At 40.5% G+C, this 25,471-nt stretch overlaps 1 protein-coding gene across 6 annotated transcripts in view; it reads left to right on the forward strand.

The window, feature by feature from the left end:
• Positions 1-25,471, forward strand: part of camsap3 (calmodulin regulated spectrin-associated protein family, member 3) — a 41,987-nt gene that overhangs the window by 12,328 nt on the left and 4,188 nt on the right. For 2 of the 6 annotated variants that reach the window (XM_026946016.3, XM_034298512.2), the window contains exons 2-12: positions 3,682-3,947; positions 16,939-17,070; positions 19,439-19,516; positions 19,686-19,718; positions 21,811-21,949; positions 22,239-22,378; positions 22,478-22,571; positions 22,858-22,903; positions 23,014-23,072; positions 23,267-23,339; positions 23,432-25,427. In XM_026946016.3, the coding sequence (XP_026801817.3) occupies positions 3,682-3,947; positions 16,939-17,070; positions 19,439-19,516; positions 19,686-19,718; positions 21,811-21,949; positions 22,239-22,378; positions 22,478-22,571; positions 22,858-22,903; positions 23,014-23,072; positions 23,267-23,339; positions 23,432-25,427 (3,056 nt within the window). The remainder of the gene's footprint in view (positions 1-3,681; positions 3,948-16,938; positions 17,071-19,438; positions 19,517-19,685; positions 19,719-21,810; positions 21,950-22,238; positions 22,379-22,477; positions 22,572-22,857; positions 22,904-23,013; positions 23,073-23,266; positions 23,340-23,431; positions 25,428-25,471) is intronic. The other 4 variants (XM_034298513.2, XM_026946018.3, XM_034298514.2 and 1 more) reach the window with 4 other exon arrangements.

Consider the following 25,471-nt stretch of genomic DNA (forward strand, 5'->3'; position numbering starts at 1 on the left):
AAGTTGGCTTTTTAGTTCTAGTTCATTTTCCTCCAGTTTTAGAGATGATGGAAGAGTCAGAGTGATTGCAGTAAAAGTGACTGTGTTGTAATAAGTAGTTAAATTGGAAGCAGTGCTCGAATGAACATTGTTCTTTTTGTCTAATAAGCTGTTTAGATGACCAGCTTGAATTAGATGCAATAAAATTATTGACGCTAAAGCTCGTAGACATTCTGTCAGTGAAACGATGGAAATGATCTTCGTGTCATCCCATTGTTGATGGAAAAAAAATGACAAAATGAAGTTAACATTGTAAGGATGCTGTTAACACACTGCTATGTCTTGCGTTTGTGCAGTAAGATTTTTGTGCTGCTACAATTTTTGGTGAAATTAAATGCAACTGTTTTGGGCATCCAGTCATCATCATTAAACAGTGCTGCTAGCTCTTCCCTAAACCCCCAAACTGCTCCCCGGGTGCTGCAGCAAAAAAAAAAAAAAAAAAGGCTGCCCACTGCTCCGGGTGTGTGTTCACTACTGTGTGTGTGCACTTGAATGGGTTAAATGCAGAGCACAAATTCCGAGTATGGGTCACCATACTTGGCCACAAGTCACTTCACTTCACTAAAGTACTATCAGTTCATGTTGGTACTGATCTTCTACCAACAACAGTACACCTGGAACCTTTGGCCTATGGAAAAAGCACAGTTCCAGTTGTCTGGTGCCAAAAGATCTGGTACTTTGTGTAGTAAAAGTACTTAATAGTCTTTTTTTTTTTATCCAGTACATCCCATAATACTTACTATGGGTGTGAATGAAATGCTAATGTTTGACAGAAAAAAAGGTTTTTAGAAAACCGATGCCGCTGTGCTGTTGAATTCTCGATTCTGATTGGTCCGAAGGTGCTGATTTATTTTCTCTAACAGCAGATCCGACATTAGTGCTTCAAGACAAAATTAAAAGTTTATATGAATGCACTCGTTCTAATACGTTATTGTTTCACAACAGCATTCCTACAACAGCATACTTCCAAGCGTTTTATTCCTTACATATCGTCCACCCCTGGTAAGAACATGAACTAAACATGGCGTCTAGTGTTTATACTAGCTGGGGCTGTTTGAGTCAGAATGATTTCCTTGACTAGGATGTGTCCTTTACCTTGTGCTCCTTAGAACTGGTCCTGCTGCTTCCCATAGCCTGTGGTGTGTGTGTGTGTGTGTGTGTATGAGTGTGTGTGTGTGTGTATGAGTGTGTGTGTGTGTGTATGAGTGTGTGTGTGTGTGTGTGTGAGAGAGAGAGAGAGATGGGAACATACTACATGCACCTTGTGGTTTTGATTGCCCATGAATGCAGAAGAACCAGTTTGGTGTGTGTGTGTGTGTGTGTGTGTGTTTCAGGTTTGACTTTCACAGAGCTGTGTGTTTGTTTTTGGGGTTTGTTTACAGAAACTGCTCTGAAATCTTTCTCTGTAGAAGTACATAGAGTAAAGCCAATATGCCAAGCCAATATTTCGTGTAACACGTGTGTGTGTGTATGTGTGTGTGTGTGTGTGACTTTGTGACTGCAGAGTCAGCCTTTATAGTAGAGTAATGATATGTGTATGTGGGGCATTGTTTCCTTGTTGGTAAAGTGGTTCAAGTTACATTTTTATGCCCACAGCTTCAAAATGGTGTGTGTGTTTGTGTGTTGTGTGTGTGTGTGTGAGAGAAGTGTTTGCATGCAGAGTGTGTGTGTGTGTGTGTGTGTCTGCACTCACACGATGGAAACTTGCCCTGCTCGTCACCAGTCCTGTGCAGGTGCCCGCTAATTCACATCCTCTTTAATAATTAGTGCAGCTTTGCGTCACTCTTTTGTCCACTGCATGTGTTCATTTCTGTTGTCTTCACCTTTCACCTCCTCATTTTAAGCGCTGTGCTAATGAAGACCATCACGTCACACATCTTCCACACACACCTTGAGTAAGCAAAACCGCTCAGACATCATTCTGTAAGCTATCCTAACCTCTTCTGTTGTTTTTAATCTACACATGAACAAATCACAGAAGCTCCATTTCTGTATCTTGTTTCCTCGCTTCTGAATTAAAATGTTATTCTGTAGATATGGATGTCAGTGAGTTCTCATAAACCACGCTAAGATGAGTGAAAGTGGGTTGGAATTTACTGTGTGACACTCCAGAGGTGGCGTTAGACCAAAAAATTGTGACAGTCTCTGATCTAGAGCTGCGTTGTGTGTCCTCTTTCTACAAGTTACTTTTATTTTCTGCGCCTGTAGCACAGACTGATTATATAACAGTTCTATAATTTTATTTGCTGTATTTCTGTTTGAATCCGCCTTTTTACATTTCTTTTTTACACCTGGTATCAGTTTTCTTATTGGCCCCATTTGAGAAGACCAGAGCTGAGCATTGCACTTGTATTTTTTTAACAAATTTATTTTATTTATTTTTTTTTTTTTGCATTTTTGTAAAAATTGTTCAATCATCTTTAAGAAAAAGAAAAACACACCTTCTGCGACTTTTCAATTAACAACAGATGTGACTCCCAAGCTCGTAACTCACAATGTAGTGAAGAGTAAAGCTTTACACGATTTATAAAAAGCTTCATAGAATAAAATTTTGTATTTTAACATTTTCGACCATGCATTTAGAGCATGCTGCATTTGAATTACCTCAGAAGTGGGAACTCTGAGCTCAGAATGATGTCATTTTTGACCTACAAAAACATGGACGCTTCCATGTTCGTATTCTGTTAGCAACAAGCTAGCAAGCTGACTGTGATGAGTGATGTATATTTACCTCCTCAAAGCAGCGAACTGTATAGTCAAGTGTTATAGATTTATCAAGCGAATATGTCTGAAAGTTGATTGATCTACAGCAAATACTTGTATATACAGTATGATTTAAAGGTAAGAGGTGCTGCTTTGTTTATTGCTGATGATGTAAGCAGCCATTTTGATTTGACGTCACCTATTGAACCCAGAGGAACTCAGAGTTGAAAAGTCCACCCGAGTTCCTGAGTAGGAATTCCGAGGTGACGGGGCATTTTCTTTGGTTTTTGGTGTTAATTATTTTTTCTATAATAGCAGATCTTAGAGTAGTGCAGCTGCAAATAACAGGTTTATATTAATGCGCTCGTTCTGATATGTTCTTGTTTCTGTAGTAACAGCTCCTTCACGGCTCCACATAAGCTAAGTCTATATAAGTCAATATATAAGCATATAATCATTGACATGGTGAAAGTAAGTTAGTAGATGTCTATTTCACGTTTATGGAAGGAGTCTCCAGTGTCAGTGCTTTGTAACCGTCAGTAGCTTTTCCACCACAGGTAAGTTTTCATGATTCCAGGAGAAAGTGAAAAGATAGGCTGGTGAGAAAACTGATATAATTAAGTGATAAGAGGAACTAACTTGTTTCATGGACGTTCCACAACATTACATGTAACTATAAATGGGTAAAAAGTACACAGCTTAAAAAAATTACTGTTGTATACTAGGAATAAAACTCTTTGGGACGTGCTATTATTGATATATAACCAACTTTGGGGTGGTAACGGTAACTGACACCAACCTATTGTTGTCTGTTTATCTGTAACAGTACATCTTGCAGTGTTTTATTCCTTACAAAACATACAGTGTGTTGAGTATTTTTCGCACTGTTAAGCTTTACCTGTGCTCATTGTAACTCATCGTGTGTGTTGTGTATTATAGACAATGTTCCAGTGGAGCTGCGAGACCCTTTCTATCTTGACCAGTATGAGCAGGAGCACCTGAAGCCCCCTGTGACGCGGCTGCTTCAGTCTCCCGAGCTCTACTGCCGAACCTATGGCCTGTTGGTAGCTGGGGGCCCCGGGGCCAGCGGGACTCCAAAAGACAACGCCGTCCTCCTACAGACCCTCAGCCAAAAGGGCTTAACCCCTAGAGACCAGAACGTCCCAGTGACCGAAGCAGACCTCCGGCACAAACCTATTAAAATGGTAAGTGGGTGTGGTTTATAGACACATTACATGTGTGCAGAGAGAAGAGAATGTGTGTTTGGTGGGTGTGTGTTTGGAGATGTTCCAAGCAGACACAGACTCTGTCTCTAAATCAATGGACATGCAGGGAGATGCTTGATTGCTTCATTGTTTTTAATAAAAGCTCAGCTGTCTAGGACAGGATGAGAGAGAAGGATGGAGGGGGTGAGTGGGGTGTTGGTGGGCCGAGACCTGTTTCTAACTCTGATTCCAGGGATTAAGAGACATAAGAAAAGACCCTCCTCCACTTCACCAAGGTTAAGTGGCTTCATGTGTGTAGGACATGGCTCTGATTGAAGAGCTGGGCTGAGGAGCACATGGTAATGAAGTACGTCTAGAAGGATCAGGTCTTCTAAAAGACAACGGACGCGGTGTGGACGCTGTAATGCTCTCTAGAGGAGGTTGGGGGACATTTGTTATCTTGTTTTGTCAGGCCTGTTCTTTCAGTATCATCCTAGAACAGGGCTGTCAAACTCATTTAGCATTTTTGCCAGGCACTGGGGGGCCGTAATCGAAGTCTTTTTTTTCTTTTTCTTTTTTTAGAAACTTATTTAACATATTCTGTCGACTAACACCAGTAACCTAGGCTCTGAAATTAGAATAGGATGTTTCTAGTTAAAGAAGGGCTAAAAGAAACTATTAAATCCATTTTTTATGAATGGATTCCTTTGTTTAATCGCATTTTATTGGATACCAGCTTCTGTGACGAGAAGCTGGTATGATGCATTTTGCCTGTTTCTGTTTGAAAGCTACTCACCAGAGTAAGCACAGAGATATGGAGGTGAGAGCAGATGAAGTAGAATGCTGGAGTTTACTACAAAAGAAAAAGTAGATCAGGATTTATAATACAAGGTGTAATTTTCCCCTATTATTAACATGTTGTTTTAATCTTTTTCAGTGGAATTGTCATAAAGGTATTTTATAGCAACATTATTAATATGGAAAGATGAATAAATATATAAAGAGTTTTTGACGGAATATTGCGCCTTAATTGAATAAAAATCAAATTAGTTTCATCACCACTCCTACTGCTATGTGACATCCACCTGAAATGCACGCATGCGTCACACTTACCTTAATTGTCACACTTAATTTAATTGACAGATCAAGAAAACAATCGTGATTCATTTTTTAATTATAATTTTTTGTATTTTCTCATTCCACTGAAACCAGTTTCTGGTTACGCCCATACTAGCACAACACACAACGTGCTTCTGAATTATTTTTAGACGTGAGTGTGATTTACATCAAGCACAGCACACAGGCGTTAACAGACTGCATTTCAGACCGCGGTCAAGCCAGCCATAGTAGAAACCGGAGTGCATGTATGTACAGCTGTTTATGGTAACTATCGCTTAGATGGGAAAAAGGCTGCTGTATGATAGTTTTAAGCACTGTGAGATATGTTTGCATGTACAGTACAATACTACAATGAGTTTCGCTACTCTATGGTTCTGCTGTGAATTCATAGTGAAAATGTTGAGCAGTAGTGTACTACAGTCGGTTTCACTATTATTTTTTGCAAGTTCAAATGGGCCACATGAAATGAAGCTGCGTGCCAGATTTGTCGTGCAGGCCTTGTGTTTGACACGTGCCCTAGAACATCCTCGATTAACCACTTAAGCACGATATTATGGTTTTGAACCATGTGTGTCATTTGCAGACTGACCAGATGATCACAGAACCAGGTTTCTCTTATCAGTCAAGAGAAAACACTTTTACTGTTTTTCCCCTGCTAGATAATAAAATAGAAATAAAAAATATTTTCACATTTTTGAATAAGAAGCTCTGCTTGGCTGTAATGCAACCTAAAAAGCTAAAAATCTCCGAAACTGGTCTAAATTATCATTCTGTACATCGCTAACAAAGACAGAAATTGATGTGTTTACCAAACAGCAGGACGAGCAATACACCAGGCAGCAGGACAGACCATCTGTTTTTTTCCTATAAGAAACAGTCTTAGGATCTGAGAGTGGCCACTTAATATGTCCTTAAGAAACAACTCCAATGAGCAATATTCTTGTTATTTCTGTTCCCTTTGTCCAGCATCTGGACACTGGTCTCACATCCATATTGTCTGATTGAATGAGTTGTCATTTTGCATTACAAAAATGCAACAGTTACTTCCTGTTACATTAATAAGAAACAAACGACCATGGCATGCTGCTGTAGGAAAGTAAGCAACAATTATTGTTATTTATTCCTCTTATATGACAGCAATTGGCCGACAATATAATCAGAGTTATAGCAGCTATAACAGTTTCCCATTTCCCATTTCCCATTTGAAGTTAATAAGATAAAAAAATTCATCTTCTGACCAATCAGATTCCAGAATTTAGCAGCACTGTAGTAATTAAGCAATAATCACACAACTGTAGTAATTAAGCAATAATCACACAACTGTAGTAATTAAGCAATAATCAAACGAGCAAGAGTGCTGCTGTGCTGAATATATGCACCGCAGGTGATCAGAGCCGTGCTGATATTCAGTATAACTGCATGATTGTGAGAGTGATATTGCTTTTATGCAACAGTTCTATAAACAAGAAATTAATATGGAGCAATTGACATTTCAGACACACTATGGCCAAATATTTTGTTTATTTTTGCTCCGTTAATGAAAATAGTTCCCAAAGAAGCCACAGCTGGATAGAGCGCTGCATGTTGCCATGCCAATGCACAGACTGACTGACAGCCCGTAGTCAGTGTAGAAATGGTTTCAGTGTAAAGAAGTATTGCTAGAATTGAAAATTTATGTAGCGAATGCAAACAAGTGGCGTGATACAAACAGTGAAATGTACCAGTGCTGTTATACAAAATGTCAGCGCTCTCGGAATGCCGCTTGTCCAATCAAATTAGGGGACTGGAACGATCTGTTGTATAATGTCTCTTAACACTGAAAGCATTCAGAAAGTAAAACAATTCCAAATAAATGAAAAACAAAATAAAACCATCCTTGGTATGAACGCTGTTCTCCACAACCTCAAGGCTGTATTTGCAGGAGTTTTACAAGTTTTGCCTTTGTAGTTTTTCTGTACCATCATAGAGACTTCGTAGTACTTCTACAAGTTCCACAAATTTTGTTCTGGTTTCTTATTTGCACTGTAAATCTCATATTATCTTCAAGAGAGGAAAAAAAGAGATACCAGGGAGATACCAGAGAAAGTGATAACAGGAACAAACTGTCTTCATTAAATGTAACTATAAATGGATAAAAAGTATGATGTGTTATTCTTCAGATAAACAATGGAACATGCTGTAATATAGGAAACTAGTCAACTTCAGGGTTATAACAGTAACTCCCCTTAGTGCTGGGCTGCCTAACACTACTTTGGTCATTGATTATTTTCCTATAAAAGCACATCTTGTAGTGTTTTTTCATTACGTAATTGCCATTTTGCTTTTGTCTGTTGCGATAATAGTAAACATATTGTCTGAAATTGTTCTGCTTTTTCGATTAAAACTGTATCCAACTCACTAAAAGACCTCTGTTCTGTCGATCAGACAGTAGTGCGGGGGACCTGTGTTTTTATTAAACATCATTGTGTGTGTGTGTGTGTGTGTGTGTGTGAGGATATGGTTCTCCCTGGTTGTTTTGTACACGCTGTGCTCAGCTGCTCAGGTTAACAGGTGCTGCAGTGTTGGTGTCATGGTGGGTTCAGTGAGGTGTGATGATGAGCTCTGGACTCCGTCAGGTCTGGCTCTTCTGTGTGTGTGTGTGTGTGTGTGTTTGAGCCTTTCCCATGTTCCCAGGCCGCCGTCTGGCTGCCAGCTGTGGGTAGTGGTCGGAGAAAGTGGGTCACACAACAGCAGCGTTAAAATCATGGAGCAGCAGGACAGAGTGTGGAGAGAAAATAGTCTAGGAACAACAACAGTCTGCTGCATCTTCCTTCTCGAAGCCTTTACAGAGCAATTAAAAGATGTAGAAACAAAAAACAATAAGTTGGAAAATGACAGTGTTGGGCAGGAAGTAAAAAAAAAAATGTTCCAAATAAATTCCAGTCATGCACAATTTCAATTAAAATTACAAAATGATAGCTGTAAAGAATATCAATTTAAAAAAAAAAGATTGACCTGGCAAGATTTCTGTGAAAAATCAACCAATCTGTGGAAACATTAACAAAAGCTGCATTCTTGATCCCATATTCTTTAACCTGCGACACGGAAATTGATCGAAGTCCACCTTCTTTAAGGACAAATCAATTCCCTAAATGTGCTCCGAGGAATCAAGGACAAGGAAAGATCAAGGCTTCCTAATCAATGATACTCAGATACACAGAGTCACAAATGCTGGATAAAAAGTTGTGTATTTTCCTGATATCCTCAGTGAAAGTACAGAAAGTAAAGCAAGAAGCAAAATTAAAGCACTGAGAAGCTCAGAAAGCATTTGCTAATAGTTTGTTTACCCCTTTAGCTAGCTTAGAAATAAAAGTGACAGTTACATTAATGTCTGGACTCTAAGATTATTTTCTGGCTATCAAATTGTTCTGAAGTCTACAACTTCATATCATATTAACAATACATTACCTAGTCAGCAATAGGCTAACTGCAAACACATTTAGCCACCGTTGCTACATAGCCAAATAACCAAAGCCGCTAATGTGTTCATGTTTTTCACTTAATGGTGTTTTTAATGGTTTTTTTTTTTTTTTTTTTTAAAAATCCATTTTTTTTTAAATATTTTATTTCTAGTAATGCTTGTGTTAATATGTGTTCTGTAACTAAAAATGTACAGTTTGTGTCTCTTTGGGGAAAAAAAAAGGGTGAGTAGAAAGAACCCTCCATTTTGATGCAGTTAACGTTGAAGCCATGACTTAGCATTTTTGCTGTGGCTAGCGATATTGTCTTAATTGCAGTTCAGCTAAATAGAGTTTTCCATATACACTAGCAAGCTAGCTAACCATAAACCAGTAAAAACACAAAAAACAAAACAGCTAGAGCTATTTAAGCTTCCCTAACTGACCGTTCACTTCACTACCTCTTTTTGTGGAACAATTTGTAGTCATATAGAAAAGAGTTATATAAAATCTAAGGCTTTGACACTGCTAGAATTAGCGCTTTCTCCATTTTGAGTCTTGTCTGTAAAATAGCATGCAGCCAAGGCAGTTGTGCTACTGGTTGACGATGACAGTTCGCATATCAGAGCTCACTGAAGATAAAGTTTTGTTTGGGTGCAAAAAAAATGTATTTGTGTCAGAAGCCTTGTGATGAAAATGCTGACTGTGGCAAATTCCATTGAAATAAATATAATTTTGCTACAAAAAAATCTAGTGTGAAGTCTAGTCTCCCTTAATCCTGTCTTATCACATCATTTGTTTGCTTTGTAGAATGTTCTTTGAGTGACATGGAATATCCAAAACTGAAGCACCCTACAGACGAAGATCTAGGTCACAGTATATTTACTGATACAGTGCAGATTGTATGTTGAGAAACTGATCCTAAAGGACGTGATGTTCAGAAATCAAGGTCCTTGAGCTGGGCCTGTAGTTCACTCTTCATCTCTTTCCTCATCTCTTTCCTTGCTTTTCCCTCCCCCATGTGTAGTGTGTAAATCCCAGCCCCCCACCTCAGCACTCCTGCGACTGGAGGAAAGATCAGTGTAGATTAGTGCTGATTTGAGATCCAGGCCTATCATCTGGCTGTACCGTGTTATCAGTCATGTTTTGCTTTCACTACTTAGCAATATACCATTTGTATAAGGAAGAGATGTTCATGGACACACCGTCACAGCCATTTCCCCTGCGGGCCGCAAGAGCAGGGGGTCTGGGTTTGATCCAATTGCGCCCCGGGATTGTTTGTCTAGTTAATGCATGAGGAAACGCCTAATGAATGCCTCGACTGGTTCAGCCAAAACATTGCTGAGATGCAGAATTTAATCCACTGCCTGAAAGCAGGGTGGGCCATGTAGTAACCACTCACCACAATGCATGCTTCTAAGTATATCGCGGATATGTTTAGTGCTTACGAAACAGTAGTGGTTAGTGTTTTATTTATTTATTTTTTAAAAAGGAAAGATAGAGAGAGATTTAGACCAATTTACAAAATCTGAAAATAACCAGTAGTGTCACACTGTTGCCTGCAGTAACAATATGGCTTATTATTTCAGCAATAGTTGAAGATATAGTAGCAGTGGTGCTTTACGTTACCACTTCTGACTAGAGTTACGGACTCTGAACAGACTACACATTGGTATTCCTCTCTCAATTCATCTTTAAACATTTTGTTTCGTGTCAGTTCACTAATCAGACTAGAGAGGATAATTAAAATGAAAATCTATTAAAGTCTGTGAGATGACTCTCTCTCCCTCTGGGCTGCCTTCAGCTAAATGATTTACATAAATGCATGTGACTGGATAAATTGCAGCAGAGGATATGCTACAGAAACAGCGCTGAAAACAGCAGTCACTGAACTATGGCCGAGACAATATTTTACAGGATTTTACTGCTCTGCAGCAGCGTTTTGTCCAGTACTCGGTTTGGGTTCTGCTGAAAAACTTTGCTCGGTCTGCCAGTTGACGCCTCAGTTACACTTTCTAACATTTTTACACTAGCCCTGTGCAGAGCAATTTCCCTGCTTTTGGTCTGAAACTCTTTACACGATAAGCTGAATCCGTTTTTACACAGATACTTCTTTGAGCGTAGCATAATGTCTGACATGTGTTTCTATTAACACAAGCTGTTTTTATCTACTAAAAAGTGTTGTGACCTTTTCCACGATTGTACACCAGACATTCAAAGTCATTTGATTGTGACATTTTTGCTGCATCTTTATAGTCCAGAGATGGGTTAGAGTAATACTGATGGCTTGACATAGATGTGTGTTTACATAAGAGTCTGCTATGGCTAAAAGGGACACAGTCTGCCTCACTGCACCGTTTCCTGAATCCCCCTCTTTCCTGCTGAACCTCTGACCCCGCTCGACCTCCTGCTCAACGCTGGTTCATGTCTGAATGTTTGATTTCATGATGGAGGCTATGTGTGCTGTGCATATACCTCAGACTTCACTCGACCAGGAGCTTAGTGATGGCGCTTTGGGCTGCTAAAGCGGTGCATTGTGGGTCATCGTTGGTTGCTATGGTGATTTGGCAGCTTGTTTGTCCTCTGATCCAGCGCCGGACCGCACTACCCTCTCATTAGGATGAACTTGTGATTTGGCTTAGTGAGCTCTGAAGGGGCCGACATGGGTGGGAACGAATATCCAAGCCACACACACACACACACACACACACACACACACACACACACACACACCATCTCACTCTCTCTTATTCATTCCACGGCCTTTGTCATGAAATTGCTATGCGCTAGCTTTTCAGAATAATTACTGTACTGCAGAACAGAGCCGAAGTACACGCTCTCATTTCTCTCTTTCATTTCTTTCCCTCTGTCAGAATTTATCTCCCCAGGAACGGATCATACCCGTGTGTTTATAGCTCACTGGCACACATTGTTTCTGTCCCACCCACTTTACACTAAATCATTGATTTCAGCAGAAGCCTGGTTTTTTTATCGACTCCACGTGTCGATAAAGTCTAATGAGTCTATTGCACAAGTCGGGAACCTATTAGTAATATTCATTTCAGGCAAAGCTACTATTTTAAGGAAATGAACGTTTGAACATTCAGTGTATCGTCACTTAATGTTTCATTTTAATGCTATTAAGCTAGAAGATGCCAGGTGTACCAGACAGTTCCCAGCTTCATAAAAGACTAGACGCTAAAATCCAGAGTCCAGAGTGACTTACATTTATCTCATTTATACAACTGAGCAGTTGAGGGATTTGAATTCACAACCTTCTTTTTATTTAAAAAAAAATTGACCTAGAATTTCTGTAGGGGTTCAATCCTGAGCTCGAGTTACTGTCTGTGTAGGATTTCCATGTTCTCCCCGTGTCTGTATGGGTTTCCTCCGGGTTCTCGGGTTTCCTCAGGGTTCTCGGGTTTAAGTTACCCCTAGGTATGAATCAATGTGCGAATGTGTGTACTCCCACCTGATGTCCAGTTTTCCCAAGATTGGCTCCGGATCCACTGTGACCATCAGCAGGTACTGACAAGGAATGAAAAATGGGCTTAGAGTTTCTAAAGGATTTAAGAAATATGACATTTTGCTGGCACGTCAGCGAACTTCAATATGGTGATCAGCTGTGTATCATGAAAAAGTATTGCGATGTCTTTTTTTTGTTTTGTGATATTTCTTATGGGATAATGGGATAATTTTTTTTAATTGGACATTCTCACTGAGCTTGTGGGTAAGAAGTCAGGGTCATTTTTATGATGTGCATAATTTGCAACTAAGCCATTGTTGTTAGGGGAAAAAAGTCAAATATCACAAGAAAGTTTGCACAGAGCTTCAGATCAGTCAGCAGCACTTAGCCTGTTAGCCTGAATATCAGGTTAACTTTGCCATATTTAATCATTTTTTCAGCGTGATATGGTTGAGTTTTAGACAAAAAGCCAAAGTGCAACTGTTTTACCCAGCTATCAACCGTAAAGTGTATGCTAGTCTTGGTTTTGGTGATATACCACCACACTAGTGATATCATGACATTTACCCAATAATTTGCAAGAGTCAGCTGATTTGAAGTAACTGGATGTTTGTATCAATGGTTTTTCCTTCGTTTCCATGTTAAAAACCTCATTGTTGTAGATGTATCATGTTAAACATTGAGTTGTGGCACTCTGTTAGCAAATATTATGATACATATAATCAGTCAACCAATCTATTCTGATTGATCAGAAGGTGCTGATTTAGTTTTCGCTTAACAGCAGCTCTGAATGAAGTTTCAGCTGTAATTCAAATCAATGTTTTTGTTTTATGCACTTATTCTAATACGTTATCATTTCTGTAGTAATGGGCCATTTACAGGGTCTTGCACGGTGGACACTCGGCATAAACGCTTTGAAAGACCATGTGTAATCATTGATAAGGTGAAGTTTTCTGTGAGGAAGCGTTTATTTGACATTGGAAGGTGTCCGGTGTCAGCGCTTTGTCACAGTCAGCTCAGAGGAGTTTGTGGTTTCTCTGTAATATGACAAGATGAATTTATTTTTGTCTTATTGATTTCAAGGTGTAAAGATAAAGCAGTTACTGAAGATAAATGAGTCAGTGGGAACTAATTCGATTTTCCACAACATAAAATGTAACTATAAACAAATATTTTTTTATTAATAAAAAAAGGAATTATTGGCAAATTGCTGCAGTATAAGAGGAACTTCAGGACATGCTGGTATAGGAAAATAATCAACTTTGGGGTGCCTTGTGTCCGGCTGCATTATACCATCCTGTCGTTGATTATTATCCTATAACAGGACACCCCAAAGTGTTTTATTGCCCACCTCTAGGTTTCCACTAATGCATAGATTTATGGATTCTGAATTAAGGAATAATTAGGCCTAATAACCATTTTATTTGGCACTGCAAGCTAGAAAAGTTCCTGAACTTTGGCTAACTAGCTCTTTTTCCAATAAAATTCCAAAACTCAAAGTATTTTCCATATTTTTCTGATTTGTCATAACCCCAGCCTCCCAGTGATTTTTATTTAATGCAGCATAGCCCCCAGATTGATAACTCGTCCCAGAATCCCAGAAGCAAATGCTGTGTAATGGAGCAGCAGGACCAGAGCTGAACCCATCAGCTGGTGCCACCACTCAAGTGTGCAACATGACCAGTCTACTGGTCACTCACAAAATGGTGTGTGTATGTGATATAAACCTACTGTATAAGGAAACATGGGTTTATGCAAATTGACTGGTTGCATGTGCTGAGGAATGTGTTTTTCTGACCTGCTCCTCCACCGAACATGGTTAATGATTATACAAGAGGCACTGCATGTGGCCAATCCAACAGAGGGGGGAGACGGTCAAGTGTGTACCAACACCTCAGTCAGCAGATAGCATGACATGCCGTACATCCTGCAGTGTGTCCATGCTTTTTTTTTTTTTTTTTTTAAAGGGAAGGGTGCAGTAAACCTCTGGCAGTCCTCCAGCTCACTAGAAATGATTGGCTATCCGCAGAGGCCAGCACTTGGCACAGCTTTAGCCACTAGCGGAAATACACAGGGCTTGTCCTTGAAGACTGTTTGCAAATGCTGGCTTGTACAAAACAGCTCCAAGTAACAGGCATGATCCAAGATAAGCTTCTCACCCAGCGTTTCACTTCATTCAACTGTTAATTCCAGTTAGTGGTGGGAATGTGGAGGTTCTCCATGACTCAGTTCAGGTTCCACTCAGGGTGCTAAACGTGTGATTATAAAAAATTCTTGATGCATCTTGATTTTAAATTTTATTGGCTATCAGTTTAGATTGATCTAAAAATAGAGCTTTGTGTAAATCTATGCTACTTGATGTACTTTAAGGTATAATGATAAAGATATGTAAAATAAGTTTCTATTTCGTAATACAGATTATACCACAGCACAGGTGACTCCTCGAATTAGAAGTTGTTGATTAATTTTCTATAACAGCAGCTCTGACAGTAGTTCCAGCTGCAGCATAAATCACAGGTGCATATTGATGCACTCATTCTAATGCGTTTTTGTTTCTATAGTAACAATTTGTAAGGTGGAAACTCCACACTTTCGTTCGTTAATAAATTAAAGATTGTCATCATTGGCAAATCGCTGTGGCATATGAGAAGTAACACAATTTGGACCATGCAGTTCTAGAAAAATAATCAACTTTGGGTTAGTAACAGATTATTTTCCTATAAGTGTTTTATTCTTCTTATACCACAGCAATCAGTCATTAGTTTTTTTTTGTTAATTAAAGATTGACACATCCTACTTTTTTCCATTTATGGTTAGGTTTAATGTTGTGGATCGTTTACAGTTTAGTTCCTGTTATCACTTACGTTATAAACCCAGCAACCAACCAACCCTTGAAGTCTAATAAGACAGAAAAACGCAGCTTATTTCTTTACTGAGAAACCGCAAAATACAATCAACTTCACCGTATCAAAATTATACGTTTTTTCTTTGTTAAATAGCAGCAAAATCAGATTATTATTGGGCTTATATGAGCTGTTACTATAGAAACGATAATGTGATTTGCCTTGCAGAAACTACTGTCAGAGCTGCTGTTATAGAAAGTTAACAAAACAATGTATTGTGTAAACTTAGTGTCAGTACATGACCTCTGACCTCTGGACCTCTTAGCGTATGTTCAGTCAGCCATTACACTCCCAGCAGGTCAAAGTGTGAAGTGCCTGAGTGACTTTTTGTTTCCGTTTGGATCTGATTGTATATTACAGTAAAAAAATAGAAAGAACAGGAGCAGTGAGCAGGTGTGTGAGTTGCGAGCAGAGCGTGTGTTGAAAGCTCTAACCCTCTTATCAGGACTAAAGAAGCTCTCCCTGGCTGATCTGCTAATGTTGACATGGTGTTTTAATGAGGCTCTCTCTCCGTAATGGGATGGGAGGATGAGAGGAGGACGACTAACAGCCTCAGGACGTGGGAGGTCATGCCTCTGACTCGTGTAGGGTGCAGCAGGTGCAGTCGTGACTGAACATGTGAATTCAGTGTACATTTGAAACATTTCTGTTGTTGTTATTCGAAAGGGAGGAGTTACGAGCATAAGTTTGTACACCCACACCTTGACACCACAGATACAGACGAGAGGTTTGTAGGACAAGGAAGTTTTTGCCAGGAAATATATTTGCAAGCTCGATCCAACAATCTATCACAATGAGTCATGCTGTAATATTTTAGAGAGAAAGAGGAAGCTGAACCAGGAGTCCTGCTGGAACAGACACAAGGAAGAGAAAAGCTTTACGCTTCCTTTGCGATATTGAACTATTGCGCTGTGCCTGATAGCAGCTGTTTCAGACTTTACATTGTGAAACACAGCACGCAAACACAAACACAGTTCAGTGTTCCACTCTTTCACCATCTGTCTATTTACATTTACATTTAGCAGACGCTCTTATCTACAGAGACTTATGGAAATGCTTTGTCTTCTACGTGGGAAAACATGTTGGTGGGGATCAATGTGATTGTACAAGATATCAGTAGGCTAAGAAAGAGCAGCAAGCGATCATACACGTATGAAAACATCACAAATTAATAAATGCCAAATACCTGCTTGGTAAGAGTTTGTTAAATTCTTTTTTTTTAAATGTATCACTGAATGACGTGTCATAATTATCAGTTTATAGATACATTTACTGTTGTGGAATATCCACGAAGCAAGTTTTTTCCTCTTATTGCTTATATTATAGCAACTATAAACAGTCGCTCCCTCACCAGCTTCTCCTTTTTTTCCTCTCTCTTGAAGTTTGTAAGAAAAAAAAGCAGCTTGTCATTTTACCAAGAAACTAGAAAACTCATCTAGGCACTGGAGACTCCTTCCATAAATGTTAAATAAACATTTCCTTACAGAAAACTTATCCATATCAGTTATTTATTGTTGCTATTTATTAACTAATATATTTTCTCTCATTATTGATGCTGTGTATTTTTATTTATTTTTTTATTATTACAAGGAAATCTGTCAGGAATTTTTACAGCACAAATGCTTTAATTCGTTGATTATAAAACAATGTGATTTGACCGGATTTTAGCATTTTTTTTTGTTAAGAATTGATTGAAATTATAAATATTTTAATTTTGCTAATGAGCTTTTCCATCATTTTTGGAAATTCAGTCAATTAACAACAATGTTAATTAAAGCACTTGATCCATGTTGGACTTAACATGCAGTTGACTTGTCATCAGTGGGATTGTTCCAATTACACCTTAATGAAAAATAACTCTATTTTACCCTCATAAGCCCCAGAGCCACCTGGTGGCAGTGTGTTCCTCTGGTTCCTCCCGTCTCTCCAGACTCCCTCCATTAGCCGTGCCGTCTGAACGTCCCTGCTCTGCTTTATTGCATGAAGCGTAATGGTTTGATGGCCTTAATGGTGGCTGTGTTTCATCTGTGTTCTGACAGTTGTTCTTCTCTCTGTGATTGGTGCAGAGCGCCCACTTAGCAGTGATGGATGCTTTAATGGCGGTGGGAGCCATGGAGACCGTGAGGGCGAGCGGAGGAGTGGAGAGACTCGGGGGAGAAGATGACTGGGAGAGAACGCTGCTGCACTGGGTCAACACGGTGAGAGTGTAACACTGTACAACCTCACACACAAAGTCTTATACAGAACATCTCTCACACACACACACGTAGAACAAAACACAAGTATGCACAGCACAAGGTCTCACAGAGAACACACAACCTCATGCACACCATCTCACGCAGAACATATCAGAGCCAAGTAAAGTACACAAACTAGACAAACCTGACAGAGCATCATTCTACATCCAGTTCATACACTACACGTCATGCACAACAATACACACCTCTCTCACACGCCCATCGTCATACAGAATAAACACACCTACATGTGACCGCAAATAGCAAACAGGACAACAAACAGGTGGCGAGGAGTGACTCTTGTAACTCGTTCTCTCCTTTATCAAAAGGAAGGCAACTGAAAAAAATTCATTTTTTTCTTTTTGATTATACTTAGAAATTCATTTACTTCATGGTTACATAGGCCTATATCTGCTTTCTTTAAGTTTTTTTAAGCTGATAGGGTCACTCTGTCTTTTTCCCCACACCCCCAATCCATTTCTCAACAACTATCACTGTCCTGCACATACAATCACATGGCGATTTCTGATGACATCGCAGCTTACTTGTTAAGCAGGCAGAGGATGACTGTGAATTACGATTGGTCGGCACGTATTGAATTTTAATAATGTTTAATAATGTCTACTGTTTTTAAAAATGTACAATGTTTTTACAGTTGTCCAAATCAGATTTAATAACTTGGCAACATTTAAAATTACTTAGACAGACGACTGCTAATTCCCAACCACCAGACAGCATCTTTTCGAACTGCTGCTCATGCTGTGTCACAGAGCAGTGTAACACACTCAGAGGAAAACGCTATCTGCTGTCTTCCACATACATGGTCTTACAGATGCCCATGATTGGCTAGGGTCACTCTGATCTCCTACCCAGAAAGCATGATGGATTTTGCTCTCTTGGAATCCCGTCCACGGATGGCTGTGGTATTGTTGGGATGGGCGATTGCTTGTCCTTTGCCCCCCTAAGGAGTAGACATACAACTTCTTACAATATTTTTTTGTGGCCCCATTTGTTCCCCCAGTGTAGCCCCTGTTTGAGAATCTCTGGCACTCTACACTAAAAAGGTGAGGTGCACCTCTGATTCGGAGTCCGAATCTGGCACTCATAGCTGTGTTTCTGCCGTAAAACAGGTCAGAGCCAGAAAACCAACATTCTGCCGCTCTGGATTATACTAGATCAGGTGTGAACAGTTCAAGCAGAGCAATTATACAGCCTCACTGATCTCCTTATTGAGAAATGAGACATGAAAATGAGCCGTGCGATGTCTGGGCCTCGCCAAACTCATGAAAATTACAATTACACAACATACAGACTCAGGCTATTGCACATGTTTTACCTGTTTCACTAACAGTTAAGTGTGGTGCAGCCGGTGGTGTGTCCATGAAGACTGAAATGGGAACAGACAGTCATATAAACCGCACCTGAACAGAGACGCAGTTACGGCTAGGCTGTGGAGTGATACCTAACTTTCACTCCCTGTTTGTTTCCACTTATTAGAAAATAAATACTGACACTAACTGTCCTCTGCCTGAAGTAATAATCCATCATCATGAACTCCTCTTCACCCAAGAGTATCTATCTATCTATCTATCTATCTATCTATCTATTTTTTTCAATGCACAGTAAGATTGATTGATTTATTCATTCATTCATTCATTCATACATTCGTTCATTCATTCTCATTTAGATCTAATTTCAGATGACCTCCTGTTCACTATATATGCTCACTTTATAGGATTTCAGATAATGGAGTTTTTAAAAAAAAAAAAAAAAAAAAAAATTATTTATTTAGTTTTTATAACCATTTGAAATTCAGACACCAAAAAACCAGTGACTCCGGTGCATGCTGTTTGAAATGTTTAACCTGTTACATGCGATGTCACTTTTAGGTTACATGTTTTTTGTTTGTTTGTTTTATTTGATTGAGAAATTTATACATATTTTTAAAAAAAAAAAGGAAAAAAAAAAGGCCAAATGACCAAAATGGTTTTGAAACAGGTTTTGAAACATATGTTGAGTGAGTATAAGTTGAACTTAAAAGAAGAAGAATCCTTTATTTGTCATGTATTTTACAGCACAGTGAAATTTTTTTCTTCACATATCCCCGCTTATTTAGGAAGCTGGGGTCAGAGCGTAGGATCAGCCATGATACGGTGCCCCTGGAGCAGAGAGGGTTAAGGGCATTGCTCAAGGGTCCCTGATCCTATGATCTAATCATTTATATGTAGATATTTGGTCTTCGATTATATAAATATTATAGAGATTTTTTTCAGACAGCCCTGAAATGTAGCAATTTAATAGTGAGTTGTTGTTTTTTTTCCCAATATAGTTAAACGAGAAGCTGAGGGAACGCACAGAGAGTGACCAAAGCCAGCAGAGTACAGAGCCACAGCCTGTTCAGGCCTCGGTAAGACAAACGTACAGGTTATGTACAGTCGTAATATTATCTCCTTCTTCTTCTTCTTCTGTGCTGCTTTTTCCTTTTTTCCCCACTCGGGTGGATTTAATAGCTCTCTTCTGTGCTCTGTTCTGTGCTTTTGTTTTTTCTTTGTACCCGTTTCACTCGTCTCGCACAGTGTCCCACCCGCTGGTACTGGAAACTTGTTCCTGTAAGTCTATCTCGCTCTCTTTTCGTCTTCCATCCCGTCACTCTTTTATCCCTCGCGGTCTTCTTTTGCGGATTAGTAATCGGCTTTCTTTCATTAAAAAAAGTACAGACAGTTTGGCAGAGAGGTGTCAAGTACACACCCCTTTAATTGGATTCAATTAAAGCTCAGATGATCCATGAAGAAGACTAAATGTCAGAGAATGACCCTCCACGAATGAGGTGTGTTTATTTAGGCCTGACGTGGCCATATGAAGGAGCTTACAGTAATTGTAGATAAGCCAGATTCCGCTGGTGTATCAGGTGTTGGCTGTTCACACAGCTACCTCTGTTCAGAGCTCGTCTCCTCTCCCGAGTCTCCGCTTGTCCCACTTTCCTCTAACAATGTCCTCGCTGTTTGTTCCCCATCTCAGCCGACCTCATTCTCACTGTGTTTGGCTGAGGTGCTCTGCATGGATTCTCACTCTTGCACTTTTTTAAAGATTTGATTTATTTATTTATTTAAAAAACGAGGTCTTTGTTTTTTTTTAATCCCAGGTTTAACTTGCTGCTGTGTGTGCATGTGTGGTAGTAATGTGCATTTCTCATTTCTCCATGTTTTTTCTTGCTCACAAAATAATGTATTTGAATTATATTGTAACCAACCCAAAGCTGTGTGTGAAATGGCGTACTGTACACAAAGGCCTGCTGATATATCGGCATTGTGATGAATTCTAATCATCATTATAACCTTGTCCGAGGAAGATGTCTTTAGTACTTCATAACACACACGGACTGCTTCTTAGTGTGACAAGTGGCTAATTGGATTTATTCTTGTATCAAATCTTTCATTTTCACTGTTACATCAGTTTATTTTGTAACATGAATTAAATATATCTTCAAAACCATAGGTTTTATTAACCAACATTTTATTAGGTGTACAAGCCACATAAAAAATGAACCCATATGTACATGAATAAACGTGGTGATCTTTACTCAGAGTAGTTTTCCTGAGCTATGTACAAGCTGTCAATTTAAAATATAAATAAACTGTTTCAGAACTGTATTCATAATTCTGAGATTCTACAGAATTATACAGAACTATACTGAGGCCAGTTGTGCCTGGATAATTTCCAAGAAATTACATGTTGCATCATACAACAAAATCACAGTTTTTAATGTGGCACAGATGATTTCATGGCACTTTTTATAGCAATTCTAAATAATATGATGTATATTGTATATTGTACAGAGTTTGTCATGTCTAATTTATTTATAAATGAATTATAAATGAGTTCAAAATCAAAGCTAGATGCGTTGGCTCCTCCTCTTACACTGTGTCGAGTGCTAAAGGTGTCTGAATGATAATAGTACACTATGTCTCACTGAATTTCCTGCCTCCTGCTTCAGTACACTTTGGAGCATGCCTTTGCCCGAGTTCCTTCAGTAACTCCTACATCACACATGTGACCACTTGCCGAATAATGGAGGAGGTGATGATGAGGACTTGCCCTAAGCATAAACATGCCTGAAGTGATTTCCTTGGTGATTTGTTCACTTCATGTACTTACTACAGAATTGTATCTGTGTTTCTATGCCTTTGTCTGATCTTAAAAATAATAGCTTAAACCTTTGCTGCACAAACATACATTTACCAACTGGCTAGCAAAATAAATGATAAAATTAATTAAACATGAAGAAGTTTGCTACATAAAGCTCAAAAATAAAAGTATTTTAGTATCATTTTGTGCAAGTTTACACTTACAGACAGCTTTGTCCACCACTTTTTAGGAACCGGAAATGAATATCGCAATGATTTCTGGGCAAGTTTTGTCCTGAGGTCTACATCTATGTGAGCTCATTCCGTCACCCCTCCAAGAGGTTATCTAACAAACTTCACTTGAGCTAATAGAGTAATGGAACGGCTCTTAAGTTCCTTCAAGGGGAAAAGGTTAAGGCCTGTTAAAGAACATTGAAACGGAGCCCCAGAGTGAACACAATAATCGCATTAAAAATATGCAAAGTATGCCATTTCAAACACAGCTCTAGGTAACAAAAACCTCATTTGAGGAAGCATGCATGGACTCCCACAAATCCCCCATTCCTGTCGTGTGCAGCTCCGGTACAGGAAGGATAAGCTGCTGTCTAAGCTCAAGCCCTGTTTTCCTGTCGTGAATGAAGTGAAGGATCTCTCTAATGGCTGTGCCATAGCTGCCGTCATACACTACTACTGTCCTGGCCTGCTGCGCTTAGAAGGTAAAACCACACAGCTGTATCTCTGATTCCAATCAGCTGTATACATGGTTTGTCATTATTTATTGTTCTCAGTCAACCATGTCGAACTCAGGTCAAAGTTCAGAGTAAATCTGAGGCATTAAGCTTTGTGATTGCCTTTTGATGTGCATATTAATCGTTTCTTATATTTATCCTCTATTTTCCTCTTATATATATATATATATATATATATATATACATACCTCGGTCTCTCTCTCTCACTGCCCCCCTTCTCATTCTCTCTCTCTCTCTCTCTCTCTCTCTCTCTCAGATATTTGTATGAAGGAATCCATGTCTTTGGCCGACAGTCTTTATAATCTTCAGCTTATTCGTGAGTTCTGTGAAAGTTGTTTGAAGAGCTGCTGCCCCCTGGTGTTGGAGGACATGATCTACAGCCCACCTGAATTACGGGTACACCATTATCTACCTTTATTTATAGTAGGTTAAAGCTTAAAGTTTTTGCATGCGTTATATCGTATGTAATTACTGGATGGATTATTTGTTGTGCAGGTGAATATGCTGAGCTTTCTGGCAGAGCTCTTGTATTGGTTTGAAGTGTCAAAGCCCGAGTTTGTTCAGCCTCTGAACGCCACGGAGCTCAAAGGTTAGAGACAGTGATTCTTATGAATTTTAAGGTCTACAATTCTTCTGCTTTAAGAATTCATGAAAGTGTTTGCATAAAAGTACTTTGCATAATAAAGCATTATTGTCTTTCATTATAAGTGAGTTTCGAGCAAATGTCGAAATTTTTCGGTGATAGATAATTACATGCACATTGAAGTATAGAATGCTGGAGTATTCTTCTAATGCCATTTTATAGAAAGCTTGTGGAGTTGTGGAGGGAAAGGACTGCTAGAATATTTTATACTCATATGATGTTTTCTCCTCAGAGTCCTCTGGAAGGACAGAAAATGGCAACAACGGTTCTGGCAGCAGGTACGTGGACACTCAGTACACAACACACTTCTGATTTTTACAGGTGGAAGTGTATATTGCTTTTGCAGTGAGGTTAACTGTTAGTATTTGTCTCTCCTTTGTTCCATCAGCTCTCCCTCCTTATTTAAAAAGCCTTTCTTGCCAATATCCCCTGCCACACCAATTCCAGGTAAGCATAGTGCAGCCTCTGATCATTCCACGGTCTTGTTTCTTGCATGTTGCGTGTTGTTTCACCGTCACTTTTCTGTGGATTTTTATTGTGCGTCACTGGAATGTACTTGTGTAATGCATGCATTTCAGCACATAGTGTGTATATCCATCCATTAACATTAGTCTGTGTGTTGTGCACCTCTGTGTGATCAGGCTCACTGACTCAGTCTACCTCAATGTCTCATGTAGAGGCAGCTGGACGATCGTGGACTAAAAACCCTCTCAGGTAAAACTCTGTCTTTCAGTTCCGCTATTTTCTATTCTGGTATTAATTTACCACTTGGATTTTGCTCATTTTTATTTTCCATATGTGTCTAGTCGTCCCCTGTCATCTGCTGTGTCCTTCAGTATCCCCTTTGGTCTGGACAGTGATGTGGACATAGTCATGGGTAACCCTGTCATCATGCGCTCTGTCAGCTCAGATAACCTAAATCCTGCGGGTCAGCCTGTGAAACGTGTCCATTACACCCCTCCAGAGGACATCAGCAGGTCTCCAGGACCTAACGGCCCCCAGCGTGCCTCTTGGGCCTCCCGCAGTCCTGCAGTGCCCCTCCTGGCCGAGGAGAATGGACTTGACGCGGGCGACGCAGCTGGGTTGCCCACCATTGAGGAAGCTTTGCAAATCATTCACAATGAGGGAAAAATGGAGCCTCGTTTACATCCGGATGGAGCGCCTGATGGATTCTATTTGCACTCACCGGAGGACCCAGCCAGTCGTAGACATAACGGTAGTCCTGCTATCCTCAGCGGCTCCGCCCCTTCTAGTGCAGGAATGCAGTACAGGCCAACGGGAAATGCAAGCCGCACCAGACGTACATCTGATGGCTCACGGGATGACGACTCTGTACTGAGAGATGGCAGCGTGGACTCTGATGCCTCTGAAGATCTTCCAAAAACTCAATCCACACCCACCACTCCTGCAGCTGGTGCCCGGGTGGCTAATTCGTCTGGGCAAGAGACCCCAGACAGCGGTGTGAAGATGACTAGCTTCGCTGAGCGTAAAAAGAAACTGGCACAGGACCAGCCCATTCCCACCGAGGAACCACCGATGACCACCTGGGCAGCTAAAAAGACACAGGAGAGCCCCAGCAAAAGCCCGGCGCTCACCAGTGAAATGTCAGAGCTTGGGGCAAGACTGGAGGAGAAGCGCAAGGCTATCGAGGCTCAGAAGAGGCGTATCGAGGCCATTTTTGCCAAGCATCGACAGAGGCTGGGCAAGAGCGCCTTCTTGCAGCTGAAGAAAGAGCAGGAAGAGGGTGATGACAAGGAAGAAGGTGCGGAGGAGGTCAGTGCATCCTCTACAGAGGAAGACCTAAGACGCATGTCATTGGACGAGAGACTAGCACGCATAGAGAGTGATGAAGAAGGTGATACGAAGCAGGAGAAGGAGCGCCCTCGAGATGACGGGAAGGTACAAACTTCTGCACAGCAGACTTCTAAAGAAAAAACAGTGGCAGGAGCATTGGGTGAGAAGACCAGTGTTCCGTTGGGTGATTATAACAATGCGGTGTCAAAACTGAATGCAGCTTTGAGCTCGCTGCAGAGTGATATGCAGCGCTTGTCTGAGCAGCAGAACCAGCTGTTGAAGAAGAAAATCCCCCCTGCCAACCAAGCATGGGTCATCTCACCCAGCACGAAGAGCTCCACCGCAGCAGCACCTCCACGTCTGTCCAGGGAGTCAACTCGCGATTTGATACCCAACTCTGCCTCCTCATCACCTTCTCCATCTCGCAGAATAAGCGCTCAAGCAATTCCCCCGAAATCGCCTGGCTCCCACCGCCGGGCTCAGTCTGCACCTCCAAAAAGCCCCAAAACTCAGCACCACTCAAGGTCCGCAGATCCAAAGACGCCCGCGCTCACCCGGGTCATCACGGCTCCACAGAGTGTGGACAATATCCCTCATCGACGGAAAGTATCCCCTTGGCAATACAGAGACCAGACTTCATCTTCTTTCAGCATCGGCTCGCCAGTCCCCCAGAGTGACTCCCGTCCTCCCTCTCGACCCCTCAGCGAGGACCCCAGTGACGACCAAACCGTCTTCAGCCTGGAACTAGAGGGAGGCTCCAACCATTTTCCGGGCAGGAAGGAACAGCAAGGAGGCAGCAGCTCAGGTGCTCCATCAGAGTGTTCCTTTGAAAGCGACATCCCAGCATCAGCCTTCACCCGCAAACACAGCAGTCTGATCGAGATCCCTCTGTCCTCTCTGAGAGGGCTGGACGGAGAGGATGCTGAACATGGCCCTGACGCCGCCTCTGACTCCATGAGCGACCACACAGAGCCGGAGATGAAGGGTGGCGTCGGCTTTTTCTTTAAGGTCAGTGCAGTGATATAGCTGTGTTTTTGCTTATATGTGTAAAC

This window comes from Pangasianodon hypophthalmus, chromosome 23 (assembly GCF_027358585.1).
Source record: "Pangasianodon hypophthalmus isolate fPanHyp1 chromosome 23, fPanHyp1.pri, whole genome shotgun sequence".
Lineage (NCBI taxonomy): Eukaryota > Metazoa > Chordata > Actinopteri > Siluriformes > Pangasiidae > Pangasianodon > Pangasianodon hypophthalmus.